Raw genomic sequence first — 25,218 nt, 5'->3', positions numbered from 1 at the left:
TATCCATGTATTATTCGTGTACATCACGACGATCATAACTGAATGTGCATTCTCTCTCGCCGTTGTATTAATATAAACAATAATAAAACTTTATTTACCACAATCAGTATCTATCTAACCATGAGAAGTTATGTACACCATTTTCAAGTAACTAATACGACGCGTGGTATATAATAAATAAATTTTTTTGCCACTTTAAATGCCAACAACACATAATACAATTCGACTTATATTGACGTAATTTTAAATTATTTAGGTAGTGCATGCAAACTCTTTACGTGTATGTAGAAATATATATATATATATGTGTATATTTATATATATTTTTTTATAACTCTAATATTAATCTTTCGTGTTACTTATTTTCAAATATATAACTATTTACCAAAACCATATTTTATTCGTGAATAAAGCCATTAAACAGCATTAATAGATCAATGCATCATAGCGTTAATGTGACAACGCTACTCGGAAGTATGCAGATACCTGCGAATGTAATAACCTATTGTGCTATTGCAACGAAATTTCATAATGCTAAAATGCATAATAGAAATTTCATGTTTATTATTTTTGTGTATAAAATAAACCGTTTTAGGGACGTACGCATTATACTCAGTTTTCTGATACTGTTCCAGAAATTAAAACTTTTACGTGACAAATGCTAATCTCGATGCAAGTTAGAGAAAAATATCTGAAATATCGGTGTACCACAATCTTCCATCATTTAATAATAATCACACATTTGATATGACTGATGGCGTATTAAAAATATAACGTAAATATAACTATTTAGCGCTTTGTCGGAATTGACGAGCCTAAATCGGATTATTCGCAAGCGTGTTATTTCAAAGTGTATGTTTTTGTGTGATCCTCTTCCCCTGCAATTCGATATCGTAGCAGCTCCTTTTAATCATGGAAATTCTATGAACGCATGAATGGACTTAATTCCATAGAGCAGACTTAAAACTAAATTCCAAATGCAATGTCAGCTTTATCGCATCGCTGTACTCGTGCGGGGTATACGGACACAAGCGCATGTATCGTCATCCCCTGCCGTGTGCTATACAGCGGAATACAAGTAATTCAACGAGACTCTACAATGGAATATGTACGTTGTTACTTGCCACTGATTCGGTTTTGCGTGTTTCGGTAGAAAATCTTTTGTACATATATAAAAACATTAAAAGACACGAGAGTCCCGCACCAGCCGATCGGCGAGTCGGGCCGCTCAAATAAAGTCTTCACGTGTATGGCCATTCAGCTTTTTTCGGAAATGCTATTTTATGTACTTCCAACGCGAGATTAAAAGCCGGCGTTCCGCCTCTTTATCCGATTATCGTTACGAAGTAATAAAATATTCGGCCGAACGTCCAGAAATATATTCATGAGCGACAATTTCAAAGATTTCTGTAACAACAGCGTAGTGTGCGTAGTGTGCTCCTGAAACAGTTCTGCCTCTGGTGTATGATCATGCGGTCAATCGCTCTTTGGCTTTTCGTCCGTCTCCTTTTGATCCGTCTTTTTCTCCGCTTCATCCGACTTCGTTTCAGACTCTTGCTGGCTACCCTCGTCCTCCTCGTCGGAGTAATTTGTCGGTGCTTCGCCAGGTTTTAATAATTTTCCGATGTAGTCGTATCTCTCTGTAATAAAAAAAAAAAAACAAACGTATTTTTTTATACAACTGTCGCTCTTTTAGATAATTTTGTTCAATGCCTCAGTATTTATCATAAATTTTCGTATCGCATTCATAGGCTAAGACGAACAATAAAAAAAGCCTTGAACATTGCTCTCATTTATTATTCATGAGATTCAAAGCTCCTGTGTGTATTGAGTTAGAAATAGCATTTACTATCTCACGCGGGTGAAAAATATCGTGTCAAAAAGAATAGTGTTAATGCAAAGTCTAAAAAATCTATCTTGTTTTATCAACAAGACATGTTACATCTTTTTATTAGGATGTCCTACATAGATAAACATTACCGAAGAAAATTGTTCTACTAATGGGTATTAAGATAAGATCGTTACTTCCGTAACCCTATTTCTTGCACATGGAAATTACGTCGATACATTAGTGTAGTGTTGCAAAATAACATCTCGCTTTATCTAACTTGCTCTTCTCGCTACTGAGAGAACCATTGTCGTTCGTTCAAGGCGCGTTAATTTGCTCACCTTTGAATTGTTCTTCCCACTCCTTGATAGAATTCATTTCTGTGGTGTTCAGGTCGCTCAAATCGTCGTATTTGTCCGTCGCGGCATCCACTGCAAACCTTGCAAGTGCCCTACTGGCATCCCGACCACCAAACGCTTCATAGGGTCCACCTAGACAAAGGATATAACATGAGTTTCTTAAGAGATCTTAGCACACACTGTGTGCAATCTTCTTACAACTGATCGTCCCTTTATCTCAAGGCCATTCTATAACGACATAAACATAATTATGAATAGTTGTGAAGTATTGTAAGGTGCAGTCATAAGTTCAGCTCTGGCAACGTAAATCAACTTTAATCTCGGTTTTTCTTATAACTTTTATAAGTAGAAAAAGATAAAGAGGAAATTAAACTGAGATTATAGTTATTAAAGCTAATTAACACTGACAGAAAAATGAACATGCCACTGCGCTTTACAGTCATCTGACTACGCTACGTTATTGCAGGATCGCTCTCATTTCTAGAAATCACCGGTGATGCAATGCAAGGAAAATACGTGTTGTAAAACATTCCTGCTAAATCGAGCAATCTCTCGATTACAATCGCCATCTACTCTCAACTTTATCGCTTCGCTCGACGAACTTATCAATTTCCAAAAAAAAAACACTCGAAATTTTTTTAGTCTTGCCGTGCATCTGCCCGTTCTAGATGCAGAGGAGACTTCCTCGCCGGCAGAATATACGTCACGCGGAACGTGATAAACCGTTATCGTCAGCGACGCAATTGTAGAGGCACAATTGGTCGTCACGAGAGCAGCGAGAGAGGCTTTCGCGATTTTATTTTTGCGGCGTATGATATCATCGCGAGACACTCCTTGCGGGCCGCAAGCTAATAAAAAGCGACTAATAAAGCGGCGCCCGATGAAGACGAGAGAGACAGAAAAAAACGCTGGAGCGAAGAGACGACGAGTGGGAGAGAGGAAGAGAAAGGGGCTGGAGAGGTGAGAGGAAGAGACGAAGAACTAAACGCGACCCGGAAAAAAAAACATCGTTCGATCGGAGTCAAGAGCGCGATAGAGATCGGCGGTGAGGGAGAATTGATCGCTGTGATGTGGAGGCCAAGGAGGCGACTCACCAGGGCCGTAGAACCTGGCGCCTCTAGTGACGTCGTAGACGCTACCGTTGACGGCGACGAGTATCCGGCCGTCCGGGCCCTTGCCGTCGTACTTGGTCAGATCCTCGATCGCGAAATCGCGACGCAGCTTCGGCAGCTTCTTCACCTCCGGCACAGGCTCCTCGGTCCGCGTGCGGCTCTTGACGATCTTGTAGACCAAGATAGCGATCACGCCCACGAGGGCGAGGTTCACCGGGCTCTTGACGATCTCGGTGATGAAGTTCGACAAGAATTGCGACTGTTGTTGCTGCTGCTGCTGCTGCTGTTCCTGGGCCGCGGCGGCCGGCAAGCCGCTCTTCTCGGCCATCTTGACCAAAAGCAAACCGACCGAGCTATCTAGCTAACGGACTAGGAGTGTATCGTCGAGGAAGACGAGAGGTTACGAGACGCACCTCGGAGAGAGGGACCGCAACGATGTGCGCTGCGCGGCACCTGAATTCGGAACTTGTCGCGAATATGCGTACGTGCGGCGAACACGCGCGCGCGCGCAGAATGACGCGTATGCGTGTGGCGCGTGCCTGCCGACGCGTACAACCCGGAGCGGTCGACGAAGAGCGACGAAGAGTAGAACTGAGCGGAGCTTGACAGCTTGGCCTCCTACTGGCTCCTCACACTCGCCGGAAAGCGCGCGCGCGGGGCAACGGGGAATGAGAGAGAACGATCGTCGAGAACCGCGAACTGATATTGGTCAACTAGGCTGAACGCTGAACTAGGCTGAACTAGGCGCCGCTCGCCGACGAGTGACGATCCGATGCGCGCGACAATAATCGCGCAACACCAACGATTGCCAGCGATGCCGCCGATGCGATGCGTACCGGTGCGCGTTATGTAGTCCTCCCTTCCTCTTCTCTTTTTCCACCGCCCAATTGTAGTACATATGCGAAACGAAAGAGAGAGAAAGAGAAAGAGACTCGAGCCATGTTCTACGTGGCCGTATCGCGGTGGTGCGTCGCAGGGCCGTATACGCGAATGTAAGCAGACGCACCGAGAACAGGGGCGAGGGCGAGGAGGGAAGTCATTTTTACGCACGAAAAACGCTGCGTAACATCCGTGCTATAATTTCGTGAAAGTTGATCCTCTAATTAATTTTTAAATCGAATTTACAGACCTATCGGGTTATAAACTAATTGATCATTTGGATTTATCAGCAGAGTTAACTGTATTTTACCACTGTATTTTATTAAACAGTTGAAATAATTTCTCTCTCCGCGATAATTTCGTAAAAGTTACTTTTTCAATTGGCTCTTAAATCTATAAATCAATTAGGTTTATTGATTTATTAATTAGTTAATATTTTATTGTATTTCATTAGCTTATCAATTCTAATATTTCTAAAAAAGTTTTAATTCTTTCTCTCTGTCTCTGTACATTAGTGTACATCTATCCTTGTTTCCCGTGAGACTGCAATTTTCATTCTCGATGTGCGCCGCGTGCGTGCATTAATAACAAGTTGGTAACGATAATATATATCTAAGAAAATAAAAAAATTAGAGACTTTGCATCCTCGCATGACGTAACCGGTGTCAACGCACACACAGGTCGTGGCCCTCGTGGCATGGTATATGAAATTTAATGACGAATTAAACCGGTAAATCCGATCTTTCGGGCGTCGTCGATTTTTGCCGCCGCGCTTGTCGTCTTATCTGTCTCGATATTTCGTCGCGTCGATCCGTTCGAGGCGCGAAAAGGATTCGGAGCGGATATCATTACTCCAACGTGCAAAGTATATCTTCTACTTCCGTGGCCGTGCCACTTTGTACCCATCTGCTTTTCTACGAAGAGCTAGAAATGTACCGTTTTCCTTTCTCCCCGTCCGCGAGCGAGAAACAGTTATATAGCGAAAGGGAAAAAAATCGATTACTGAGCTTCGGCCGTGAGATAATCGTTCTTTCCGTGAAAAAAATTTTACGCTCATATGAATTTCGTAATGGAATAGCGAGATTTCTCGCCCCGTTGTTGCAGGGTCCCGGTCGCGTATATGCTCGAATCACCAGATGATTTGTAAAAAAAAAATATAATTATGCGCGTCAATTCTTCAAAGTCATGCTACTCGAAGTCACATGTTACGGATAGGTACCGTATGTATGTATGTACATACATGCATGTACAATACGTATATACGTACGATACGTGCGTACCATCGCGATTAGATTAGACCCGCTGCAATTATGGCGGTCACGAGACCAAATTGCACGCTATTATGATTTTGCGATAGAATCCTCGTTACTTTTACCCTTTCTTTTTCCTCACTTTACGTAATGCGAAATAATTCGCGAGACACAACTGTGTCTGTTCCGAGACTTCATGTCTAGATTTTCTTTTGATCGCGATTCTGTATACGCGATCATTGATATATGTTGCATTGCAATAAAGTCTGTTTTTTTTTTGTAGTTAAACTAGCAAAGTATGTGTAAAATTTGGCAAAAGCAAGAAGGCAAGTTTAATATAGTTTCCAATTTTGTTTGATTCAAAAAGTCTTTTCTTATTGTTGCTGCATAATTTTGTGTAAAAAATATTTAAACTCTCAATATTTTAATAATAAAAACTGTACTTAATCTTGAATTAACATTTAGGTGACAATTCATTAGCACTCTAGGATAAAATATAAAGAATATATATGTTATAAAAATCGTTCAGCTATAAAACAGTTCAATTATGTTGTAAAAACAGACCTTGATTTGATTAACTTGTCATTCTTTTCATCCTTTCTTTTTTTTCCCTAAACTTCCAATAATATAAGATTAGTAAAAGTCATGTTTTAAACATGTTTTTAACACATAGTATGTTTTAAACACATAATATAACAATTATGTGTTTAAAACATGATTTTTAAAAACATTGCGATAATGTTTTGTTTCAAGAAAAATAATGAAACTACAAGAACAAGACCAAATATATTGTTTTACAGATTTTGTTGGATGTGTCCACAAATCAGTCATTTTATTTTGCATTATTATGGCAATCGTCTAAATTAAAACGCAGCTCGCGCAGCAAACTTTATACATATATATTTGTATACATATATAATCTACTTACTTGGATAAATTGTACTTATAGTGGACGGCACTGTTGTATCAAGAATACTGATGCTTTGTCGCTTCCAAGCCAATCTTGGAATAGCCTATCTACTACTGCTACTATAGATAAAGGCACCAACGTTTACCTCCTACGTCGTGTTTGCCCGAGGTAATAACAAGGCACCTCTAATTTGTGCAACATAGATACAGATACCTATCTTTCTATTCCTAGTTCGTGTGAGTCAAACTGTAGGCTGCCACTTAACGAATGTAATGTGTCTGCTTAAATATGTAAATATTGTTTTTACATTTTTGTAATCTTTTAAGCTTTTATGATGATAGTCTTTCCTTCCTGATATTCAAGATATGGACGAATATCGGTGATAGACGACACAGTCTCGGAATTTACTCTTTCCGAGCACATCGGACAAGTCTCTTCGGACTCCACGATTCTAGCGTAACACAAATTATATTGTAACAGATGATCTCAAATAGTATTTATCCTTTTTGTGATATTTACCTTAAAAATTCACTTCTGATAGCTGGGAAATCACACTGGGGGCATACCGTAAAGTCATCTTCCACGATATGTCGTCCCTGTAAACACGTGGTAATCATAGAAATAAGAAAAGCTGGCTCCTCTTCTCACTAGTAAGCAACACTTAAATGGTCTTACCGTCGCGATGCAAAAAGGTATGGTGTTTTTACACTTATCACAGGTCACTTCAGTCTCGGGAAGTCTGCTCTTGCAGTATGGGCACGGAGTGAGAGGCTCATCCTCGTTCTCAATATCCTTCGTTCTCGGCGGTTTTCTCACAATCGCCTCGATCTTCTTGCTATATTTCGCATCGATTTGTCCCCGATACTCGGGACGCATCAGCATAGCAGCAAAATTGAAAGCCGCGTTCTTCAAGCCTGCTCTGTGGCATTCTATCACGGTTGAAGTTAATATCGGCACGATATCTGAAATGTAAAATGTATTCATTTTACCTTGAACCGAGTATTAATCTATTCGCGTTAATTGCCGCGGAAAATAGTCTTTGTTACTAACGTGAGGGAAATTTCGATATGTTGTTGGCAACCCTTATAAGCATCCGGGCACCTCGCAAATGATCACTTCTTTTCACGTGTAATCTCACCAGAATATAAGAATGCAAGAGTCTTAAGTTAGTTTGCATCTCCAAGGGTATGGTAATCTTATTTCTTTTCAATTCTTGGTACATGCCGAACAATACATCGTGAGCATTTCTATAGTTTCCTGAAATAACAAATCCATTGTACTGTAGCGTTACGTATATTTAGTATGAACATAAATACGTACCATTAACTTGTTCCTCGTTTGCAATTATAATCGCCGTCTTAGCCGCTTCTTTATATTGTTTCCTAGCCATGTACAATCGAAACAGATATTTCGGATCCTAATAAGAGACATATAAACACATTAGAAGCTTTCTTTTATTTAAGTAATATCTTTGTATAAATAATATTAACCTTCGGTAATCCATCGCCACCTAATAAGAAATCTATCAATTGATTAGCTAATTTATCATCTTTGGAAGATGCAATAACATCTATAGCATAGGTAATCGCTCTATCGTCGTCTGGAACCAATTGCGCAGCTTTCAACAAATGTTTCAGAGCCTGAAAAAAAAGCTCATCAAAACACATCAATATTATATATGTAAATAAAATTAAGATTGCAAAATTTACCTTCTGATATTCTTTACAGTGAAAATAGTACTTCCCAGCTAAAAGATTATTTTTCTGAGACTCGAAATGCATCGCAAGGCTTCTAAAATCTTCTCTCCGAACATTAGTATCCTCGATCGTATTCACCAATATTTCTCCATACAATTCCATTTTGCCATGCTGATTGGCTAATTGAAAAGCTTCATCGTGACAATTTGACAGAATTAAAAATTTGATAGCTGAATTGTAGTCGTTCATCCTTTGGAAATACTTTGCAACCATCTTTGCACCTTCTATGCTTTTAGTTTGTTGGACAACTTCAACACTGCGAGCTATGGAATAAGATATATAGATGAGCATGATATTTAAATATATTCTATTTTGTAGAATTATAAAACGTAATATAGAATATATTTACCAGGATTATTTAAATGTTCCAGATTAATTCTGATTATGCTATCATAATCTTTAGCGGTTTCATACGCTTTGGCAGCTTCTTCATATTTACCCTCGGATTCTTTGGCTTTAGCATATTGTATGTTAATTTTCGCTGATGATATTTGTGGTAAGAGTTGTCCTACCTTGTGCCAATTTTTCAATTTTATATATGCAGAGGCAGCCTTGTCAAAGTATTCGGCTTTTTCATATAGCTGTGCAGCTTCGTTAAATTGCTAAAGATGCAAAGATAAATATTTATGCAATATCAAAATATAATTAAATCTTCGAAATTTAATAGAGATAAATATACCTTCATTGATTCTAAAATCTCCGCGCATTCTTTCCGTAGGAGCCTCGAGCTATCATTATCCATAGCTATCCCAACGCCTTTTCTGCTATCACCACATCTTATAGACATTCTCGCTATTCCTGCTAAACATTGAGTTCGATGGTGAGGATTTTGCGCAACCAAAGCAGATGTGTTGTCAGCTAAACCACGTTCATAATTTGTCAGAGCTTTTGGGTAGTTTCCCCTATGTAAAGAAGTTCATTTATTTAATAATTATTTGCAATATATGACAAAAGAAGGTTGTTGCACATATTTCTATAAAATATTTTATTAAAGTAACTGGATAATAATAATTTATACATATTACTTTTATTATTATGTGCAATCTGGTTTTATTTTGGATAAAGTAATTAATAGTATATAAAAAATTCTTACGTAAACTCCAATTGTTGGGCGTACTCTCTGGCGATAAAAGGAATCTCATCGGGTTTTAATTTTTGCGCTAAACTTAACGCCTGTTCCCACTGCATTAAATCTCTCCTGAGATACAAGGCTTGCACAGGCTCGGAAGATTGCAGAAAATACTTTTCGGCTTCATTATAATTCCCTAGTAATATACACGCGTGGCCGCATAACAAAGCCAATTCATCTATGTTCTCCATATTTTGTAACGTCCATACCATTGCTGCGTCTTCCATTTGCCGATACACGCGAATAGCTACATATGATAAATTTAATATAGCACATATTTTAATATCGTAAAAATACAATATTTTAATGTTATAACATATTAATATGTAACATTACGCTTACCAAATTCGACATTTAAATTTGCAATGGCGCTCTGTCCTAGTCTTAACCATGCATCCTTCTCATTCAATTTTTCGCAACTATTCCAAGCTTGCTGAAATCTGAAAAATAACCCAAAAACATTCTTTTAAATATTTTATACATGTTTTCCTAATTGCAAAACGACTTATGTAAACCTTACCGTCTGCACAAAATCTGATTATCTAAAATTTCATTAATTTTTTTCTGTTCCACAATATTCCCTACATCTTCGTGGGATATTAATGTTAATTGTATTAATTTACTACCCATTGTACTCAACGTTACCTCGCCAGAGTACATTAGTAAAGGCACTGAGTCCGATGGCAACTTGGTTGTACTTATCTTTATCACTTTGGTACCTGTGTAATCGAATATATGAGATTTCGTGAGGGTGATAATGCATAACGCTCATTCAGAAGATCTACTTACCTTCAACAAAGTATTTTACAAAAATGTATGTTACAATAACGCTTTTATTGTACACCGCAAATATAACACGTTCAAATATGTTCTGATCCCAGAGAATACCATCAATGTTATCAGGACAATCAGGCACAGCAATGGCCGCTTCGTTTATCGGATCAAACACATAAGCATCTGACTTGTTGTCAACGAAGCACAATTGGACTCCATTCGCATCCAAGTATAGCTCCTTTATTCCATTGTTATGTATAAATTCGGTACATTGATGAAACGTTTCCAAGCAAAAATATATAACATGACCCATCTGAAAGTTTAAAATGGACATGTATTATGTCTTCTGATTTACAGTGTTTAAAATGATCTCACAGGATAATGCTGACTTACGTCATTACCATAAACCAGGAAATCCGAGCAAAGAGCGTGACACGTTATTCTACTGTCGGAAGAATTTGAATCTGGGAACATCAGTGTATCCTTCCCATCATTTATTAGAGCCTGATCAGTCTTAATCTACACATAAAATAAAAATTATCAAACCTATTTTGTGTGGGATTGTCACTATTAATTCGAACTTCGTAATTACCGAATGCAGCTGCAGTTTTCCATCGAACAACACCGATATATATATCTCGTTTAAACACATACTATCTATCGTAGCCAAATAATCTCGCTCGAAATGTATTTTGTCGTAATGACTCGTAGACAAATCCCAAAAGAGCGCTCTGTTATTTAATCCTACTGCTAAATGTATTGGACCCACTGCTAATATTGCCGGTTCTATTATTGTGTTGATTATTTGTGGGATTGGTTTGTCCTAAAAATATGAACTAGTAAAAAAAAAAAACTGTTATCTTACGACGACAAAGATACCTTGTCTAATGTATAAAGATGTACAGCCACTTCTGTCAGGCTCGTTAATAACGCTATTCTGTTGCCACAAACACTCATCAATTTTGGAATCTCTATCAAATAAATTAAAATATTGCCCATGTAAGTCACAACTGCTAGCATCGTTCCATCTGTTGACCATTCGATATTACTAATGCCATTCTCATTGGTCACTGTGATCAACGTCTCAGTTTCCTCGAGATTCTGCAAACTGTGTACTTTCAGTGTATTGTCACCGCAAGTGGCTACTTTTGCGACCGCTTGGTTCAACGCGACATCCGTCAGAGAATCTTTGTGGTTCTTGATTTGAAACAGTTCTTGGCCGACTTCCTTTATATGCGTTGATATCGCTATAAAGAAACCAGCCTCGAATCCTACCAAAATGTAACCATCGCCATACCTGTAAAATAAAAATACACGTGCATCGTGATAGACTCAATATATAAAAACTATTTTATTTTTAATAATTATATTTATTACTAATAAATAATTACCATTCATAAGTTACAATTAATCCGTAACGTTTCTGAAAGGCCAATTCAATGGGATTTTCTGGGTCCAAAATGTTGTACAAAAACAGTGTTGTTTTGCTAACAATAAGGGATACCTAAATACATTTTTGTATATATCAATGGCTTTACATAAACATTCAATAAATGTTTTTAACAGTGGATATTAATAAAATCATACCGTGTTTTCACCGCCTATTCTGTGATCCATTTTCATCTCGCTAAATTTTATATGAGACGGATCGCCTTGAAGAGTTATCTCTCGACGGGTATCACCCTCGCTCGTGCTGATAGTCAAAACTCTGTCTTCGCTTGCTAAGGCAAGAAGACCGTCTACCGACCACGCACCACATATAATGCGTTTTCTATGCTTTCCCAAAATAGGTATTCGCCTGTGTGATACCCCAGAACAATTGAACGGAATAATTTATCAAAATAATTTGCATGTTAATTACATTTATCTAGTTGTAGTCAATATCATACTTGGCATTTATATGATCATAAAGCACCAGATTTCCCTTCTGCGTTCCTATTGCCAGCAGACAGCTCTTTTTCGCCCACATCATACAAGTAAGCCCATCTCTCACACCTGCGTCTATCTGGGACTTTTTTCCAGTGGTGGCGTCCCATAAAATTATAGTTGATGAATTTTGTGATATTATTGCCAATAAATCCCCATCCGAGTCCCAGCCAAAGCCCATACATAATCCAGGAATTTGTATCCGCTCCTGAATATCTCCTTGCCTATCAAAAATGGCAACAGTGGAATCGCAACCTGTTGTGGCCAAATGCGTGCTATTACCGGGACGCCAAGAAATGTAAATGTTACCGCTGCCATGGGGTTGGTCTAATCGATAAAGGACCTATTGTAAATACAAACAATTAAACAAACATTTCTCTATGTAAAAGTAGACGAAAATCAAAATATAAAATTTGCGCAACGGTAGATGAAACGAGAAAAATGGAAAGCAGACTTAACGACCAAAGCAGAATATATTTTTGTCTCTTTGTATCGTTAATGTCGACATTTTTATTAAACAATTTCTTATAGAGTACAGCTATCGACGCTACATAACCTACCTTCTCCGACGACATCGTAACGCAGAGAATTTGTCTCTGACAGAGAAATTAATCGATCCGCGCATTTAAATGATATATCTATACAGATACAGCATTACAATGTGCATAGCTTAAATATTGATTTATTAAGCAGTGTCGCTTTCGCACACCGACATGTCTCATATGTCGGCCATATTGTTTACCTTCGTATGCCTTCGTAACGTTCATTTCATTACAAGCTTATATTCGCTTTATCTGTGTGCATTCAGTACTACGTTCGCTCATAGCTAAGCAGCAATTTAATGTGATTGGTTGGAGCTAAAGATAAGAACCAATCACATTGAATTTCTACTTAGTCGCTCAGTGAGTATTGTTGTACTGAATGCGCCCTATATGATTTTTAATGTTTCTTGATGTCTTTTTTAGATATAATGCAATATTCATCCATATAAAAGAAATAATATCAAAACGTTTAACGTAAAAGAGAAAACGTGCACGTATAATTTTGTTAAATGATATAAGAAAGAATTCTTTTATTTGAATATTATGCTTACTTTGCAAGTAATCGTGGCTATTTGCCATTGTATCCATCAATCTCTCGGAATTCAGTATTGTGGAAAGATAGATATTAATCACACAGGTGACATTACAAAAAAATATGTTTCATAGTACCAATCCTATATATACAAAAAACTGACAAAGCTATGTATTAATTGTATCTTATATTACACGCATCAACAGTTTTAAGTAAAAAAGAAAAGGTGTTGATAGTACGAATTCACGATAGTATGACTGTATCGAACAAAATTATGTGAATTCTCGTAATTATGTATGGATTCATTCATGGATTCGTTTTTACTTCAGCGTCACTAGTTTAGGGCGTAGCCTTTGGCTTCAGTTCGTCGTAGCATGGTCTCAGGAAGATCTGATTTTTTTTCGCAGGACTATAATATTCATGGCCCTGAAACGTTTGTAAATCAATAATATTATGTACATGGACAATTTAACAATTGTCGTGTTTCGAAATGACATTGATACCTTGGACCAATCGTAAGAAACAGCATAAGCGAATATCTGCCCATTATGATTGAAACAGCAGCGAGTAATAGGTTGTTCCATCAATTCAGAGGATTTCAGCTTGGTACGTGCGTCTTTGTCCCAAAATCCGAACGAACCATCGCCGCCTACGGTCGCTACTGTTCCATGTACAGGATGAAATGCTATGTCGTTCACCTATGCACAAATCAATAAATTATCAAGTTTATTTAAGAAGACAGAAAACACAACATAATTTTAATTCTAGAGCGCTACTTAATGTTAATCACAAGTTTAGTTTTTTTTTATTGAAAGTTTAATATAAATTTTAATAGTTTAAAACAATATTTAACAAAGTTTTTTAATATTAAAATGTTAATTATTTTAACATCTTGCAACTTATAAAGTAAAAAAAATTAATATAAATCTTAAGTGTAAAAAAATTTTTTTATTATGCAAGTGAATTTTCACCCAGAGTAATATTAAATATATATCACTCTAGGATTAGTTTCAATTTAATGAAAAGTCTACAAACCGCGTAGATGTCTTGGTATCCGTTAGGTGTGCCGTTAATTCTGTGGCACTTAAACGTGAAGTTTTCCTTTGTACTCAGATTCAGATGATGAATCGCTACGCGTCCTTCCGTGCTTCCTATCGCAAAACCAGTTGGTACTTTTTTCTTGTCCCTAAAGATCGCCACGCAACGATACTGATATTTCAGGCTTAATTCAACAGGTTTGTATTCGCGCGGACTGCCCTCCAGTTGATACACTATTAAACCGCGTCCAGCTGTTCCCACAACTGCCATAGGATAATCCTGTAATATTATTAAAGTCAAGGGGCCTGTCATTTTCAGTTGTATTTCTTGCATAGCTCATCTTTCCTTCTTTCTTTCTCCAATTAAAGAGAAAAAGAGAAAAGATAAATCAAGTTTAATTAAAAAGAATAGACCTTAAGGATACTGCAAGTGTTAATGTAACATATTTCATTATATGGATATATTTGTGCATACTTACAACATCTGCACAGTAGCATCTTTCAGGCAAATTAATAGTCATTGCAGGTTTAGGATTGCGCAGATCCCAAAACTATAAATTTTACATTGTGATAAAAAAATTAAGCAGTATTAGAAAAATATTGTAATGATAATAATTGCCAACATTTAAAAAAACTAATAAACTAGTTAGTAAAGAATTTACTGAATTGTGAAATATAACATAAATCTTTTAAATAACATTGCAAATAATACTAACTCTATACCCCCAGCATAAGCTTGCGAGGATAGTGATAAACGTGGTAAGGTGAAGCATAAGACAAACTCGGCTTTACATATATATAAACAAGCCAAATATTTCTAAGTCTAACCAAATTAATTCTATGGCCTGTAAGGCTATGGCCATTTTTCCCCTTACATCGATTATTACACTCTCCCTTGTCTAAGGTAGCAGTTTATGCTCGGTCTATAGTTTCCTAAGTCTATGGGTTAGTCTATGACTAACCCTTAGTGTCTTATCCCAGGAACCAGTCATTAAACAAGAATATGTAGACGCCTTTATCCAATGACATGTTTTAATAGGTGCGTCATGAGCTGCCACTTGTACACTCTGATTTGTAGCCAGGTCCCAACACTTTGCTGTCTTGTCGCAACCCACCATAAATACTTTAGTTCCATCCTAACAATTATTAAGCCTTTAGTATAAGTGTAATCTTTCACATTAATATATAGGTTCATTTGTACCAATGTAACTTAAACTTGGTTTAACCTATCTTCTATCTTTTTCCAGTTTTAAGAATTAAAAAATTAGAAAGTTAAATCAAGTTTAAAGTTAAGCTACACTGATGTGCAAAACAGGCTTTAGCTAATTACATGTACGTGTTTGTTATATGGAATTGTATAACTATTAAGAGGCTTACGTCGCTCCAGCACACATCCAAGACTGGAGCTGCCATACTCTGCATCGATTTCGGGACCGTTTTGCCTGATTGCTCTACCTCCCAGCATCGCACGTTGCAGTCCCAGGAGCCGGCAACCAAGAAATTCTGTGGTATGGATGCCGGACTGAATGCCAGGCTGGAGACAGAGTCGTCCGGCGGCGAGACAACCTCGAAGTCCTGCATCGGATTCGATGTGTTTGACGTTGCCGTCCTCAGTGAGTTACTCTGATTGAACATCCTTGATCAATTAGATTGTCTTTTGTAGCGCTCGCAATTTCTGTCAGAGAAATATCAGTGGCGACAAATTAATTTCTTGCGCGAACTAACTCCTTGTGCGAAATGTATGCGACGTTTACTTTTGGTTTATTTCACGCAGGCAAGAATAGACATCATCCACGACTGGACAGCAATCAAATGAATCAAATCGTGAACAAGATGCGGAGAAACGGAGTAGACACTTAGGTTATAGCCTCAAAAACCCGGCAATCGCTCTAATCCTCCTACGTTTATGGCTGGCTCCAATTGGTTTCAATTTGCGCCTGATTCCTCATTGGTCATCCACCGCACCATTTTGTCGCAGTTCACCGCATGGAGTCTTTTTAGCTTAAATTCGTATGCTACGTTATGTCTATGTACTATGCATTTCATGTACGATAGGCTTAACCGTTTCGTGCAAGAAGGAAGATTCTGAAACATTTTGGAAGGTTCATGGTAATATTGAAGAAGACGGTCTTTTCACCAATTTAGTTCAAATGTTTAATAGTGTCGAAAATTGTATAGTTATCTGACTGCTCTAATGTGAAAGTTACAATGGCGGGTTCTATCGAGATACCACTGCGTGATACAGATGAGGTAAATATGCCTGTTTTTACTCATTGTATTGTAGATTCACGTGTCCTAACTTACGAGATCCTGACTGTAATGGAACTGTGTATATTGCGCTAATTTTTTACAATACTTTGCGATGTTAGTACAAGCTTAACCTTGATGGAAAGCTACGTTTCTCTTAGTTAAATAAATACCATATTACATGAGATGTCACGTGCTCAGATTGCATATGGGCTATTTCGCGGATTAGACATGGTAAAAATTAAGAATATCACCACCACTTCCAATTTTAACGAAATTAAGCTCATTGTATCACTATTTGTTAAGAATATACATTTCTATATAAGCAACAGAGTTATGAATTTTTGAACAAAATTTTTAATTGTTTATATCTTGATTAATTTTGCAATTAAAAAAAATCCTTTGGCACAAAATTATATCTTCCTGAGTACTATAAATGTGCAAAATTTAAAAAATTTTGAAAAGATGACTGATCCGCTTTACGTGGAATAGCCCATATGTTGCTTCAACAACTCCATTTTAATTAATTATTTTTAATAGAAAATTTTTAGAAAAAGGTTTTTTCTAAAAATTTTCTACTTTCATTTTACTGTCTCTAAATTCTCTTATTCGTCTTGTATATATCTTTATGTACCATTATCTTGTCTATCTATTGTTAATATTTTTCTCTGTAGTAATTGTGTTTTATATATTAGTATGATTGTAAACCCTTTTGTATTTAATTTAATTCCATATGTTTTCAAATACTTTTTATCTTTTCCTGCCTATGACAATATACTAGTCTTCCAAGTATAAATCAAAACTCATGATTTCTTAATTAAAATGTAATCTAAAACCACTTATATTTATTTTCAAATCCTTTTTACTTATGACAATTATATAGTATATAAATGTGAAAATTTATATTTAAGATATAATCTAATCTTATCTATTCATGTTTTTAAATAATATTTTTCTGTGGTAATTGTATCATATATATATACACACACACACGAGTACATAGTTATATAATCCCTATGATTTTGTATACAAAATATAGTTTAAGATCACTTCTCTATTTATCCTCATTTTTATAATATATTATAAATATATCCAAAAAATTATTTGCTCATCCCATATTTTGATATTATGTATATTGCAATTGCATGATAACATATAGATCAAATATAATATTAATTTTTATATTAACATGAACATTGATATCAGAAAGTTATAGAAGTGCAAGCTATTTTTACATATGTAACTCCTCTAAGATTTTTATTGTTCTTTTTTAATCTTATAGGTCATAGAACTTTATTTAGATCAATTACCAGAGGGAGATGAAGTTCTGGGAATTCTACGGCAAGAACATGCCCAACTTAACATCTGGGTTAATTTGGCAGTATGTAGAATGGGCAATTTTAATTGAAAATATAATTTATTGCAATATCCATCTAAATTTATTTTTATTTCAGCTCGAGTATTATAAACAGCAAAAGATCGATGACTTCATTAAGATATTGGAATCTTCTCGTATTGATGCAAATATTGATTACCGTGATTATGAAAAAGATCAGATGCGAGCTCTCGATATGTTGGCTGCCTATTATGTTCAGGAAGCCAACAAAGAAAAGAATAAAGACAAAAAAAGAGATCTTTTTACAAAAGCCACATTATTGTATACAACAGCTGACAAAATCATTATGTATGATCAGGTATGTATCATTATGTGTTTAAATAGCAATATTTAGTATTTTTAGCTCAATAAATAGCTTAAAATTTTGGAGAAAAAATAGTTTTTTTTTTTCATTTTTTTCTTGGATTTTTTGAAAAATAATGTGATTAAATAAAATATATATGAAATTTTGTAACATAAAATAAATCACCTTTATTTATTAATGATTTTAAGATTTCTTTTATATTTGAGAGCTCCAGTAAATAATTTATCAATAAAGACCATTGTCATTATCATAGTTGTATTTTTCTATATTTTTTGGAAGAACTAAAAAAATCAGGTTTTTGAATTCTCAATTTTATCTTTCCCGGAAAATTAAAAATATTAGTACCTCATTATTACATTCGGTTTTTTTATATTTTTAGAAAAAAATTTTCCCTTGATTTTATTCATGTCGAAAATTAAGAACACTAGTAATATCCACAATTTTCCTAATTTTTATATTCGTCGTTTTTTTTATTGTAGAATCATTTGCTTGGCCGAGCTTATTTCTGTTTGCTCGAAGGCGACAAAATGGACCAGGCTGACGCACAGTTCAATTTCGTATTAAATCAATCGCCGAATAATATACCATCTTTGCTTGGCAAAGCTTGTATAGCTTTTAACAAAAAAGACTACAGAGGTGCTCTCGCATTCTATAAAAAAGCCCTCAGAACTAATCCGAACTGTCCAGCCGCCGTTAGGTTGGGAATGGGACATTGTTTTATGAAATTAAATAATCAGGAGAAAGCTCGACTCGCATTCGAGAGAGCTTTACAGTTGGATGGACAATGCGTCGGTGCACTAGTTGGCCTTTCTGTCTTAAAATTAAATCAGCAACAGCCTGAAAGCATAAGAACCGGTGTGCAAATGTTATCGAAGGCGTACACGATTGACTCGACAAATCCCATGGTGCTGAATCATTTAGCGAATCATTTTTTCTTCAAAAAAGATTACAATAAGGTCCAACATTTAGCATTGCACGCGTTTCATAACACGGAGAATGAAGCTATGCGAGCAGAAAGCTGTTATCAGCTAGCTAGAGCCTTTCACGTCCAAGTAAACTATAAAATACCAATTAATATTATTTACGTCAATATGCCATTGTTATCGCTCTTGACTAAGTAAAATTATTTCAGGGTGATTACGATCAGGCATTCCAATATTATTATCAGGCGACACAATTTGCTCCGCCTGTATTTGTACTACCGCATTTTGGCTTAGGCCAAATGTACGTCTATCGTGGTGATGCAGAAAATGTATGAACATGTGATAAACATTAAAATTAATTGTTTATATCTAAACGTGTAAAATAACAATTCATTTTCAACAAAAGGCAGCCCAATGTTTTGAAAAAGTCCTGAAAGCACAGCCAGGTAATTACGAGACGATGAAGATACTTGGCTCACTTTATGCTAACTCGAGTTCTCAATCGAAACGAGATATTGCAAAAAATCATTTGCGTAAAGTAACGGAGCAGTTTCCCGATGATGTCGAAGCATGGATTGAGTTAGCCCAAATCTTAGAACAAAGTGATCTCAATGCAGCTTTAAATGCGTATGGGACTGCAACCAGGATTTTAAAAGAGAAAGTTCAAGCGGATATACCGCCAGAGATTTTGAATAATGTGGGAGCATTGCATTACAGGTACATGTAGATTTTTATATTATATTTATTTCGTGTATCATTGATTTATTTCTTCTCAGGCTCGGTAATTTAGAAGAAGCTCGGCAAAATCTAGAGGAATCCCTAGCCCGGTCAAAAGCGGACGCCCTGCACGATTCCGTGTATTACAATTCGATAGCAGTAACTACGACATATAACTTAGCGCGACTTAATGAGGCACTGTGCATATTCGATCGAGCGGAGAAATTGTACAAAGACATTTTGAAGGAGCATCCGAATTACGTAGATTGTTATCTGAGGCTTGGTTGTATGGCCAGAGACAAAGGACAAATATACGAGGCGTCCGATTGGTTTAAAGACGCCTTGAGAATCAATAACGAACATCCGGACGCCTGGTCACTGCTAGGTAATTTACATTTGGCCAAAATGGAATGGGGGCCTGGCCAGAAGAAGTTCGAAAGAATTTTAAAAAATCCGACAACAAGTACCGATGCTTATTCTTTGATAGCGTTGGGAAATATTTGGCTACAGACATTGCATCAAAGTGGTAAAGATAAGGAAAGGGAAAAACGACATCAGGATCGAGCATTAGCTATGTACAAACAGGTAATGCAGTGTTATCCAACTGATCGAAACATTCGTGATTATAAATATGATTTACTAGGTTCTGAGAAACGATCCTAAGAACATCTGGGCTTCCAATGGCATTGGCGCAGTGCTCGCGCACAAGGGTTGTGTAAACGAAGCTAGAGACATATTCGCTCAAGTGCGCGAAGCAACGGCAGAATTTTGTGACGTTTGGCTGAATATTGCACATATCTATGTGGAGCAGAAACAATTCGTCAGTGCTATTCAAATGGTAAATAATAGATAATATATAGTTAACACGATTAAAAATAATTGCAACTGAATTATCATATTTTTTTTATATTGCAGTACGAAAATTGTTTGCGCAAGTTCTATAAATACCATCACGTTGAAGTTCTGCAATATCTTGGAAGAGCTTATTTTAAAGCCGGCAAGCTAAAGGAATCAAAACTGACGTTGTTAAAAGTAAGTAGTCACACTTGAATATTTTTTAGATTATTTTATTTTAATGTTTAATATTTAATTTCATGTATATGTTTTTAGGCACGCCGAGTAGCTCCACAGGATACCGTTTTGTTGTATAACATTGCTCTCGTACTCCAACGATTGGCTACACAAATTCTTAAAGATGAAAAATCGACTTTGACTACTGTACTTCAAGCGGTTCATGAATTGGGCCTTTCACACAAATATTTTCAATATTTATCGGCGCATGGCGACAGGATGGAACAATTAGCTGAAGGTGAAGCCAGGAGATGTCAAGATTTATTATCGCAAGCGCAATATCATGTTGCTAGAGCTAGAAGATTAGACGAGGAAGAGAAGATGTTAAGGCGGAAGCAAGAAGAGGAAAGGTACGTCACTCTTGTCGTTGATATTCTTTTGTGCTTATCGCTAAATCACCTAAATTTATAGACAAGCCTTCAAAATGCGTCAGACGGAAGAGCAACGCAAATTGGAAGAGATGCGTCGTCAGAAAGAGGAGGAGATGTTGCAGAAGCGACAAGAATACGTGGAGAAAACTAAGAACGCACTGGTATTCGACGAAATGCCATCGGAGAAACCGGGTAAAAAGGGTAAAAGAACCCGAACTGATCAGTATGTCAGTGATAGTGGAGGTTCTGACAGAGACGAAGGCAGAGAGGAAGTGCCGAAGGAAAGAAAGCGTAAAAGAAAACCTAGCGGTGAAACTAAGGAGAAGAGGAGCAAAGGTAAAGGAAGACGTAGAAAGGATGCCGGAAGTGGCAACAGCGGTAAGAGAGAATTAATTTTTACTTTATCTTTCTGTATAAAATGCTACACAATCATTCGTTTTAATTATCGAGCTCAACACTTTCACAAAATTAATAAAAAAGTAATTTCAAAAATGCACATTTTGCAGGATCGGATAGTGATCAGCCGAAACGCAAGCGAGTCAAAAAGAACGCGGGGACTAAAAAAGAAAAATCTGCGCGTAAAGGTGCGGTTGAGACTCTTAAAGGTAAATTGGTTAAATCGAAGGAAACTATTTCGACGAGTGAGTCAGACAGCGATACGGGTGGCCTTAAAATCGCCAGCGGGTAAGCATGATATGTTATCTTAATGATAAACGATTATTTATAATTTTATAAAATCGAAGAAATTGTAAAGTTGATTTCTCTTATTAGACGATATTATATTTACGTTTTCTAGACTATAACCTAACTAATAACACTAATATTAAAATGTCTTGTTAAATATATTATTTTTTAAAATTTATCTCACAAACTCAACAAAATCGAAATTAATCCTATTAAACTTTGATAATTTTTATTCTTACAGCGGTGAAAGCGGCAATGAGAATCAACCACGCAGCAGCAAACGAATTGCATCAGATTCCGAAGGCTCCCGCGCTTCACGTTCGCGATCACGTTCAAAATCGAAATCTAGAAGCCGTTCGAGAAGCAGTTCGCGTTCACGTTCGCGCTCTGCTTCCCGTTCGCGGTCGCCATCTCGGTCTCGGTCTCGATCTCGATCTGTCTCTAGATCTAGGTCCAGAAGTGTTTCGAGATCAAGAAGTCGCTCAGCATCCGGGTCAGCCAAAAGCAGGTCAAGATCGAGGTCGGGTTCACGTAAGAGCGGCTCACGATCAAGGTCTAACAGCGGCTCGCGAAGAAGTGGATCAAAGCCAAGATCAAGGTCGAGTTCGAGAAAGAGCGGTTCTAGGTCGAAGTCGCCGAGCGGTTCAAGGAAAGGTGTATCACCATCAAGGTCTCGATCCAAAAGCGGCTCGCGTTCAGGCTCGGAGGAACGTCGATCGAGAAGCAAGAGTCGATCGCGATCTAAATCGAAGTCCGTCTCGAGATCTAAGTCGAGATCGAGAAGCGGCAGCAGATCGCGATCACGCTCCAGGTCGAAGAGCGGTTCCCGAAGCCGGAGTCCAAGTGGATCGGCACGGTAAGTTTTATTTTATTTATTTATTTTTTTTTTTATGCAAAATACACAGTTATAAATGTACATGTTAATTTTTTTTCACAGTTCTGCGTCCCCGGTATCTAGAAAATCAGTGTCAGGAAGCGGCGGTAGTGATAGCGAATAAATCAGCTGTTCTTACATTTGTAACATGGTATATCACAGTGAAGAAAGTGAAAAGATTACAAGTAAAAAACATATATAAATTTTATAAAGATCACTTTACGAAGTTCTTTTAACATAAATTTACAAGATGTTTGAAATTATTATTATTTTTTTTAATTTGCAAAACAGTATTTTGATGTGATGCAAATCGCTAATAATCAAATAATATTTGATTTAGTGAAATCAGTACAGCACGAATAAAAAAATAATTATTTCTATATCAAAGAAAAACAAAATTGTTACTTTTGAACAATTTTTTTTGTCAATTGAAACATTATTGTTGATATATTATTGAATAGTGAATATATCATTAACGAAAATGCAAGTACTGAATGACCAAATACTGTGAAGTTAATTGCAATTCCTCCGCACAATTTATTAGATATATCGTTGAATTTTTTTTCTAATTTTCTTTATCTCGAAATGATTTTATTTCATTTTTCCTTATTAATAGTAATAATAATAGTAATAAGACGATAATAATAGTAATGACTATGTGTATTATCATATGCGTATATATCACAGCACTGTGGCGATAAAAAAAACAATGTATGAAAAATTCAGAATAAAAAAATTTTATTCAACGATCAAGTAAAAAAGAAGTTTTATAATACAGTGCTAAATAAAACAACGAGATTACACACTAGACTATTTCTTTTACCTAGATCAAACAAAGAAATTTTCTTTCTAGTCGTGTTTTTCAAGATTAAAGACTTATGAGAGTAATGACTAACATGAGCGAATTTTGAAACGTAAATGTAAAATAGTCAATATTCGCTTAGTCAGATGGTCGACATTCCTAGGTTTGAACATGCCTGCACGTTGTTATGCAAATATAATTAGATCGTTGTCTGTCGTGCGGGGAGCAGTGCGCATATCGATCTCACAAGCGGTGTAAATTATTAATGCTCATTCTCGAGGTGAGTGACACATTCGCGTAGCCTGCAATGGCACTCTGCATACAGGTTGTCGGTGACAATCCGATTTCCTTCGCACATTTCGCTCTAATTTTCTGACCTTTCCAAGCGGTGCCTTTCGTCCGTTTATTGATTCTCTCGTCCTTTTCTCGAAAGGGACTTATCAGTGGTACAACGTACTCGTACTTAAAAAAAGCATTTCCCTCGTTCTCCGAAGCAGTCATAAATATAATTAGATCCAATTATAGATAGTACAGAGAAGTACAAACAAAATCTCGATGAATATTTTAATATTATGTTGAAACCTATAATGATAAATGAATAAATGATAATAAATGATGCTTTTGTAGTAAATTCGTCCAGTTACATTTAATGAGTTTCTACTAATATACTAATGACGATTATGTGCAAACGAGGCGTTAATGTGTAAGAGCAGTTTGCGTCTGTGCAACAGTTCCACGTGGGGAAGCATACCAGCCACGTGGTAATTTCATTATGAATGTTACATGAATACGGTCTTTGTAGAAAACGGATTAACCGGTTTCGGCGCGCGTCAGTGCTCGCACGTAATTATAGTTTAATTGTAATCACATTTCCAGTTCAGCACTCGTCCGCTCCCATTCGTGGGTTTAATCACTTTATCCTACTTTAATTAATAGCGTATCGTCCAGGAAATCATGTCGCAGAATCATTTTGCTCATAGATACATTTATCTATCACTTCTCGATTTTTTTCGTGACCTCTCGTGACTTCTCTTATCTATTGCGTCATTCCCCCTTCCTCTTTCCCTTTTCGCTGGTTTCTAGCTCTAAAGATCCCGGTCGAACTTTATCGTAAAAGGCAGCCTAGTTCCAGCGTGTCTATAAAGTCTGATAACTTCCTGTCAGATGCACGACGTTATATACGATTCCTCATATACTCACGTTGACATACCTATCATTTCTAAGATACCATACATAAGACTTGGCAGTCCGCTATCATTCCTCTCACTCGCTTTTCCTTTTCATTTGGCGGCGAATTTAATTTTAATTTAAAATGCAAAATTGTTGAGCCTCCGTAAAGGTAGGATAAAAATTCGAATTTTTTAAATAAATTTATGTGTATATAGAGGCTTCTTTTTTTTTATTTTATTTTAAGTAACGATAGTTTTTCTTATAATCATTTCTTCATTCGCGTTCCTTCGATTACGAGATTTCTTTTGCACGATTCAAGTTTTACTTCTACATATTCTGCGAATACTGTACTTGCACTATCTGGTCCATCCAACTCTGGCCATGCAGAGTTCTTTATTTTTAGGTAAAGTTTTACGACAGGTGTATTCCATTGCTTTAATCCCAAATAACATATGAAGCTCGGTAAATCTGGTGCCACACGTGGCAAGCAAGGATTCCATTCCATACATATGTAATAACGCCATCAACTGCACACAGTGTACGGAAGAGCGAGTACTTGGAATTTCCCACGAGTAATTTTCAGTACCGCCGCTCATCGATAATAATTTGCAACGCGCAAGAAAT

The 25,218-nt window shown here is 36.6% G+C and overlaps 4 protein-coding genes across 5 annotated transcripts; 1 reads left to right on the top strand and 3 right to left on the bottom strand.

Moving 5' to 3' along the window:
* Window positions 1-1,476: 1,476 nt before the first annotated feature.
* Window positions 1,477-3,627, bottom strand: LOC105195181 (membrane-associated progesterone receptor component 1). Its single transcript, XM_011160467.3, has 3 exons — window positions 3,282-3,627; window positions 2,170-2,319; window positions 1,477-1,640 (listed from the first exon to the last, which is right to left on the bottom strand). Exons 1-3 carry the CDS (start codon window positions 3,625-3,627, stop codon window positions 1,477-1,479), a joined length of 660 nt encoding a protein of 219 aa, XP_011158769.1.
* Window positions 2,193-13,145, bottom strand: LOC105195180 (WD repeat-containing protein 19). 2 transcript variants are annotated; one of them, XM_039448926.1, is made up of 21 exons: window positions 13,018-13,145; window positions 11,888-12,267; window positions 11,586-11,796; window positions 11,390-11,502; window positions 10,878-11,295; window positions 10,591-10,821; window positions 10,392-10,517; window positions 10,014-10,311; window positions 9,745-9,943; window positions 9,567-9,664; window positions 9,189-9,471; window positions 8,775-8,997; window positions 8,445-8,697; window positions 8,048-8,358; window positions 7,829-7,978; window positions 7,659-7,755; window positions 7,389-7,595; window positions 7,014-7,300; window positions 6,858-6,934; window positions 6,357-6,789; window positions 2,193-2,319 (listed from the first exon to the last, which is right to left on the bottom strand). In XM_039448926.1, the coding sequence occupies exons 2-20, from the start codon at window positions 12,103-12,105 to the stop codon at window positions 6,660-6,662; spliced, it is 3,930 nt and encodes a 1,309-aa protein (XP_039304860.1). In that variant the 5' UTR covers window positions 12,106-12,267; window positions 13,018-13,145; the 3' UTR covers window positions 2,193-2,319; window positions 6,357-6,659. The 2 variants fall into 2 exon arrangements, with proteins under 2 accessions (XP_039304860.1, XP_011158768.1); XM_011160466.3 differs by lacking the exon at window positions 13,018-13,145 and adding an exon at window positions 12,485-12,826.
* On the bottom strand, window positions 13,105-16,044 carry LOC105195178 (protein Rae1). Its single transcript, XM_039448950.1, has 7 exons — window positions 15,790-16,044; window positions 15,413-15,710; window positions 14,998-15,171; window positions 14,515-14,586; window positions 14,034-14,315; window positions 13,502-13,696; window positions 13,105-13,424 (listed from the first exon to the last, which is right to left on the bottom strand). The coding sequence occupies exons 2-7, from the start codon at window positions 15,668-15,670 to the stop codon at window positions 13,338-13,340; spliced, it is 1,068 nt and encodes a 355-aa protein (XP_039304884.1). The 5' UTR covers window positions 15,671-15,710; window positions 15,790-16,044; the 3' UTR covers window positions 13,105-13,337.
* Window positions 16,045-16,081: 37 nt separating this feature from the next.
* LOC105195177 (RNA polymerase-associated protein CTR9 homolog) lies at window positions 16,082-23,425 on the top strand. Its single transcript, XM_011160462.3, has 14 exons — window positions 16,082-16,285; window positions 17,565-17,663; window positions 17,737-17,976; window positions 18,462-19,034; window positions 19,115-19,234; window positions 19,312-19,622; window positions 19,682-20,207; window positions 20,266-20,460; window positions 20,538-20,654; window positions 20,733-21,043; window positions 21,105-21,442; window positions 21,571-21,748; window positions 21,990-22,604; window positions 22,686-23,425. Exons 1-14 carry the CDS (start codon window positions 16,244-16,246, stop codon window positions 22,744-22,746), a joined length of 3,726 nt encoding a protein of 1,241 aa, XP_011158764.2. The 5' UTR covers window positions 16,082-16,243; the 3' UTR covers window positions 22,747-23,425.
* Window positions 23,426-25,218: the final 1,793 nt, after the last annotated feature.

The sequence above is a fragment of the Solenopsis invicta genome, chromosome 5 (assembly GCF_016802725.1).
Source record: "Solenopsis invicta isolate M01_SB chromosome 5, UNIL_Sinv_3.0, whole genome shotgun sequence".
Taxonomy (NCBI): Eukaryota; Metazoa; Arthropoda; class Insecta; order Hymenoptera; family Formicidae; genus Solenopsis; species Solenopsis invicta.
This window is presented reverse-complemented; position numbering and strand designations above follow the sequence as displayed.

Excerpts from the sequence above, each read along its gene's own strand:
- LOC105195181 (XM_011160467.3), bottom strand. The coding sequence starts at position 3,627 with ATGGCCGAGAAGAGCGGCTTGCCGGCCGCCGCGGCCCAGGAACAGCAG. Across the intron at positions 2,320-3,281 it reads CGCCAGGTTCTACGGCCCTG|GTGGACCCTATGAAGCGTTT; the intron begins GTGAGTCGCCTC and ends TCCTTTGTCTAG. Across the intron at positions 1,641-2,169 it reads GTGGGAAGAACAATTCAAAG|AGAGATACGACTACATCGGA; the intron begins GTGAGCAAATTA and ends TTTTTATTACAG.
- LOC105195180 (XM_011160466.3), bottom strand. Across the intron at positions 10,312-10,391 it reads TCCTGGTTTATGGTAATGAC|ATGGGTCATGTTATATATTT; the intron begins GTAAGTCAGCAT and ends TTAAACTTTCAG. Across the intron at positions 8,998-9,188 it reads GCCCAACAATTGGAGTTTAC|GGGAAACTACCCAAAAGCTC; the intron begins GTAAGAATTTTT and ends TTCTTTACATAG.
- LOC105195178 (XM_039448950.1), bottom strand. The coding sequence starts at position 15,670 with ATGTTCAATCAGAGTAACTCACTGAGGACGGCAACGTCAAACACATCG. Across the intron at positions 15,172-15,412 it reads TGGATGTGTGCTGGAGCGAC|GATGGAACTAAAGTATTTAT; the intron begins GTAAGCCTCTTA and ends AATAATTGTTAG. Across the intron at positions 13,697-14,033 it reads GATACCAAGACATCTACGCG|GTGAACGACATAGCATTTCA; the intron begins GTTTGTAGACTT and ends ATTTGTGCATAG.
- LOC105195177 (XM_011160462.3), top strand. The coding sequence starts at position 16,244 with ATGGCGGGTTCTATCGAGATACCACTGCGTGATACAGATGAG. Across the intron at positions 16,286-17,564 it reads CACTGCGTGATACAGATGAG|GTCATAGAACTTTATTTAGA; the intron begins GTAAATATGCCT and ends TTAATCTTATAG. Across the intron at positions 21,443-21,570 it reads TGCCGGAAGTGGCAACAGCG|GATCGGATAGTGATCAGCCG; the intron begins GTAAGAGAGAAT and ends CACATTTTGCAG.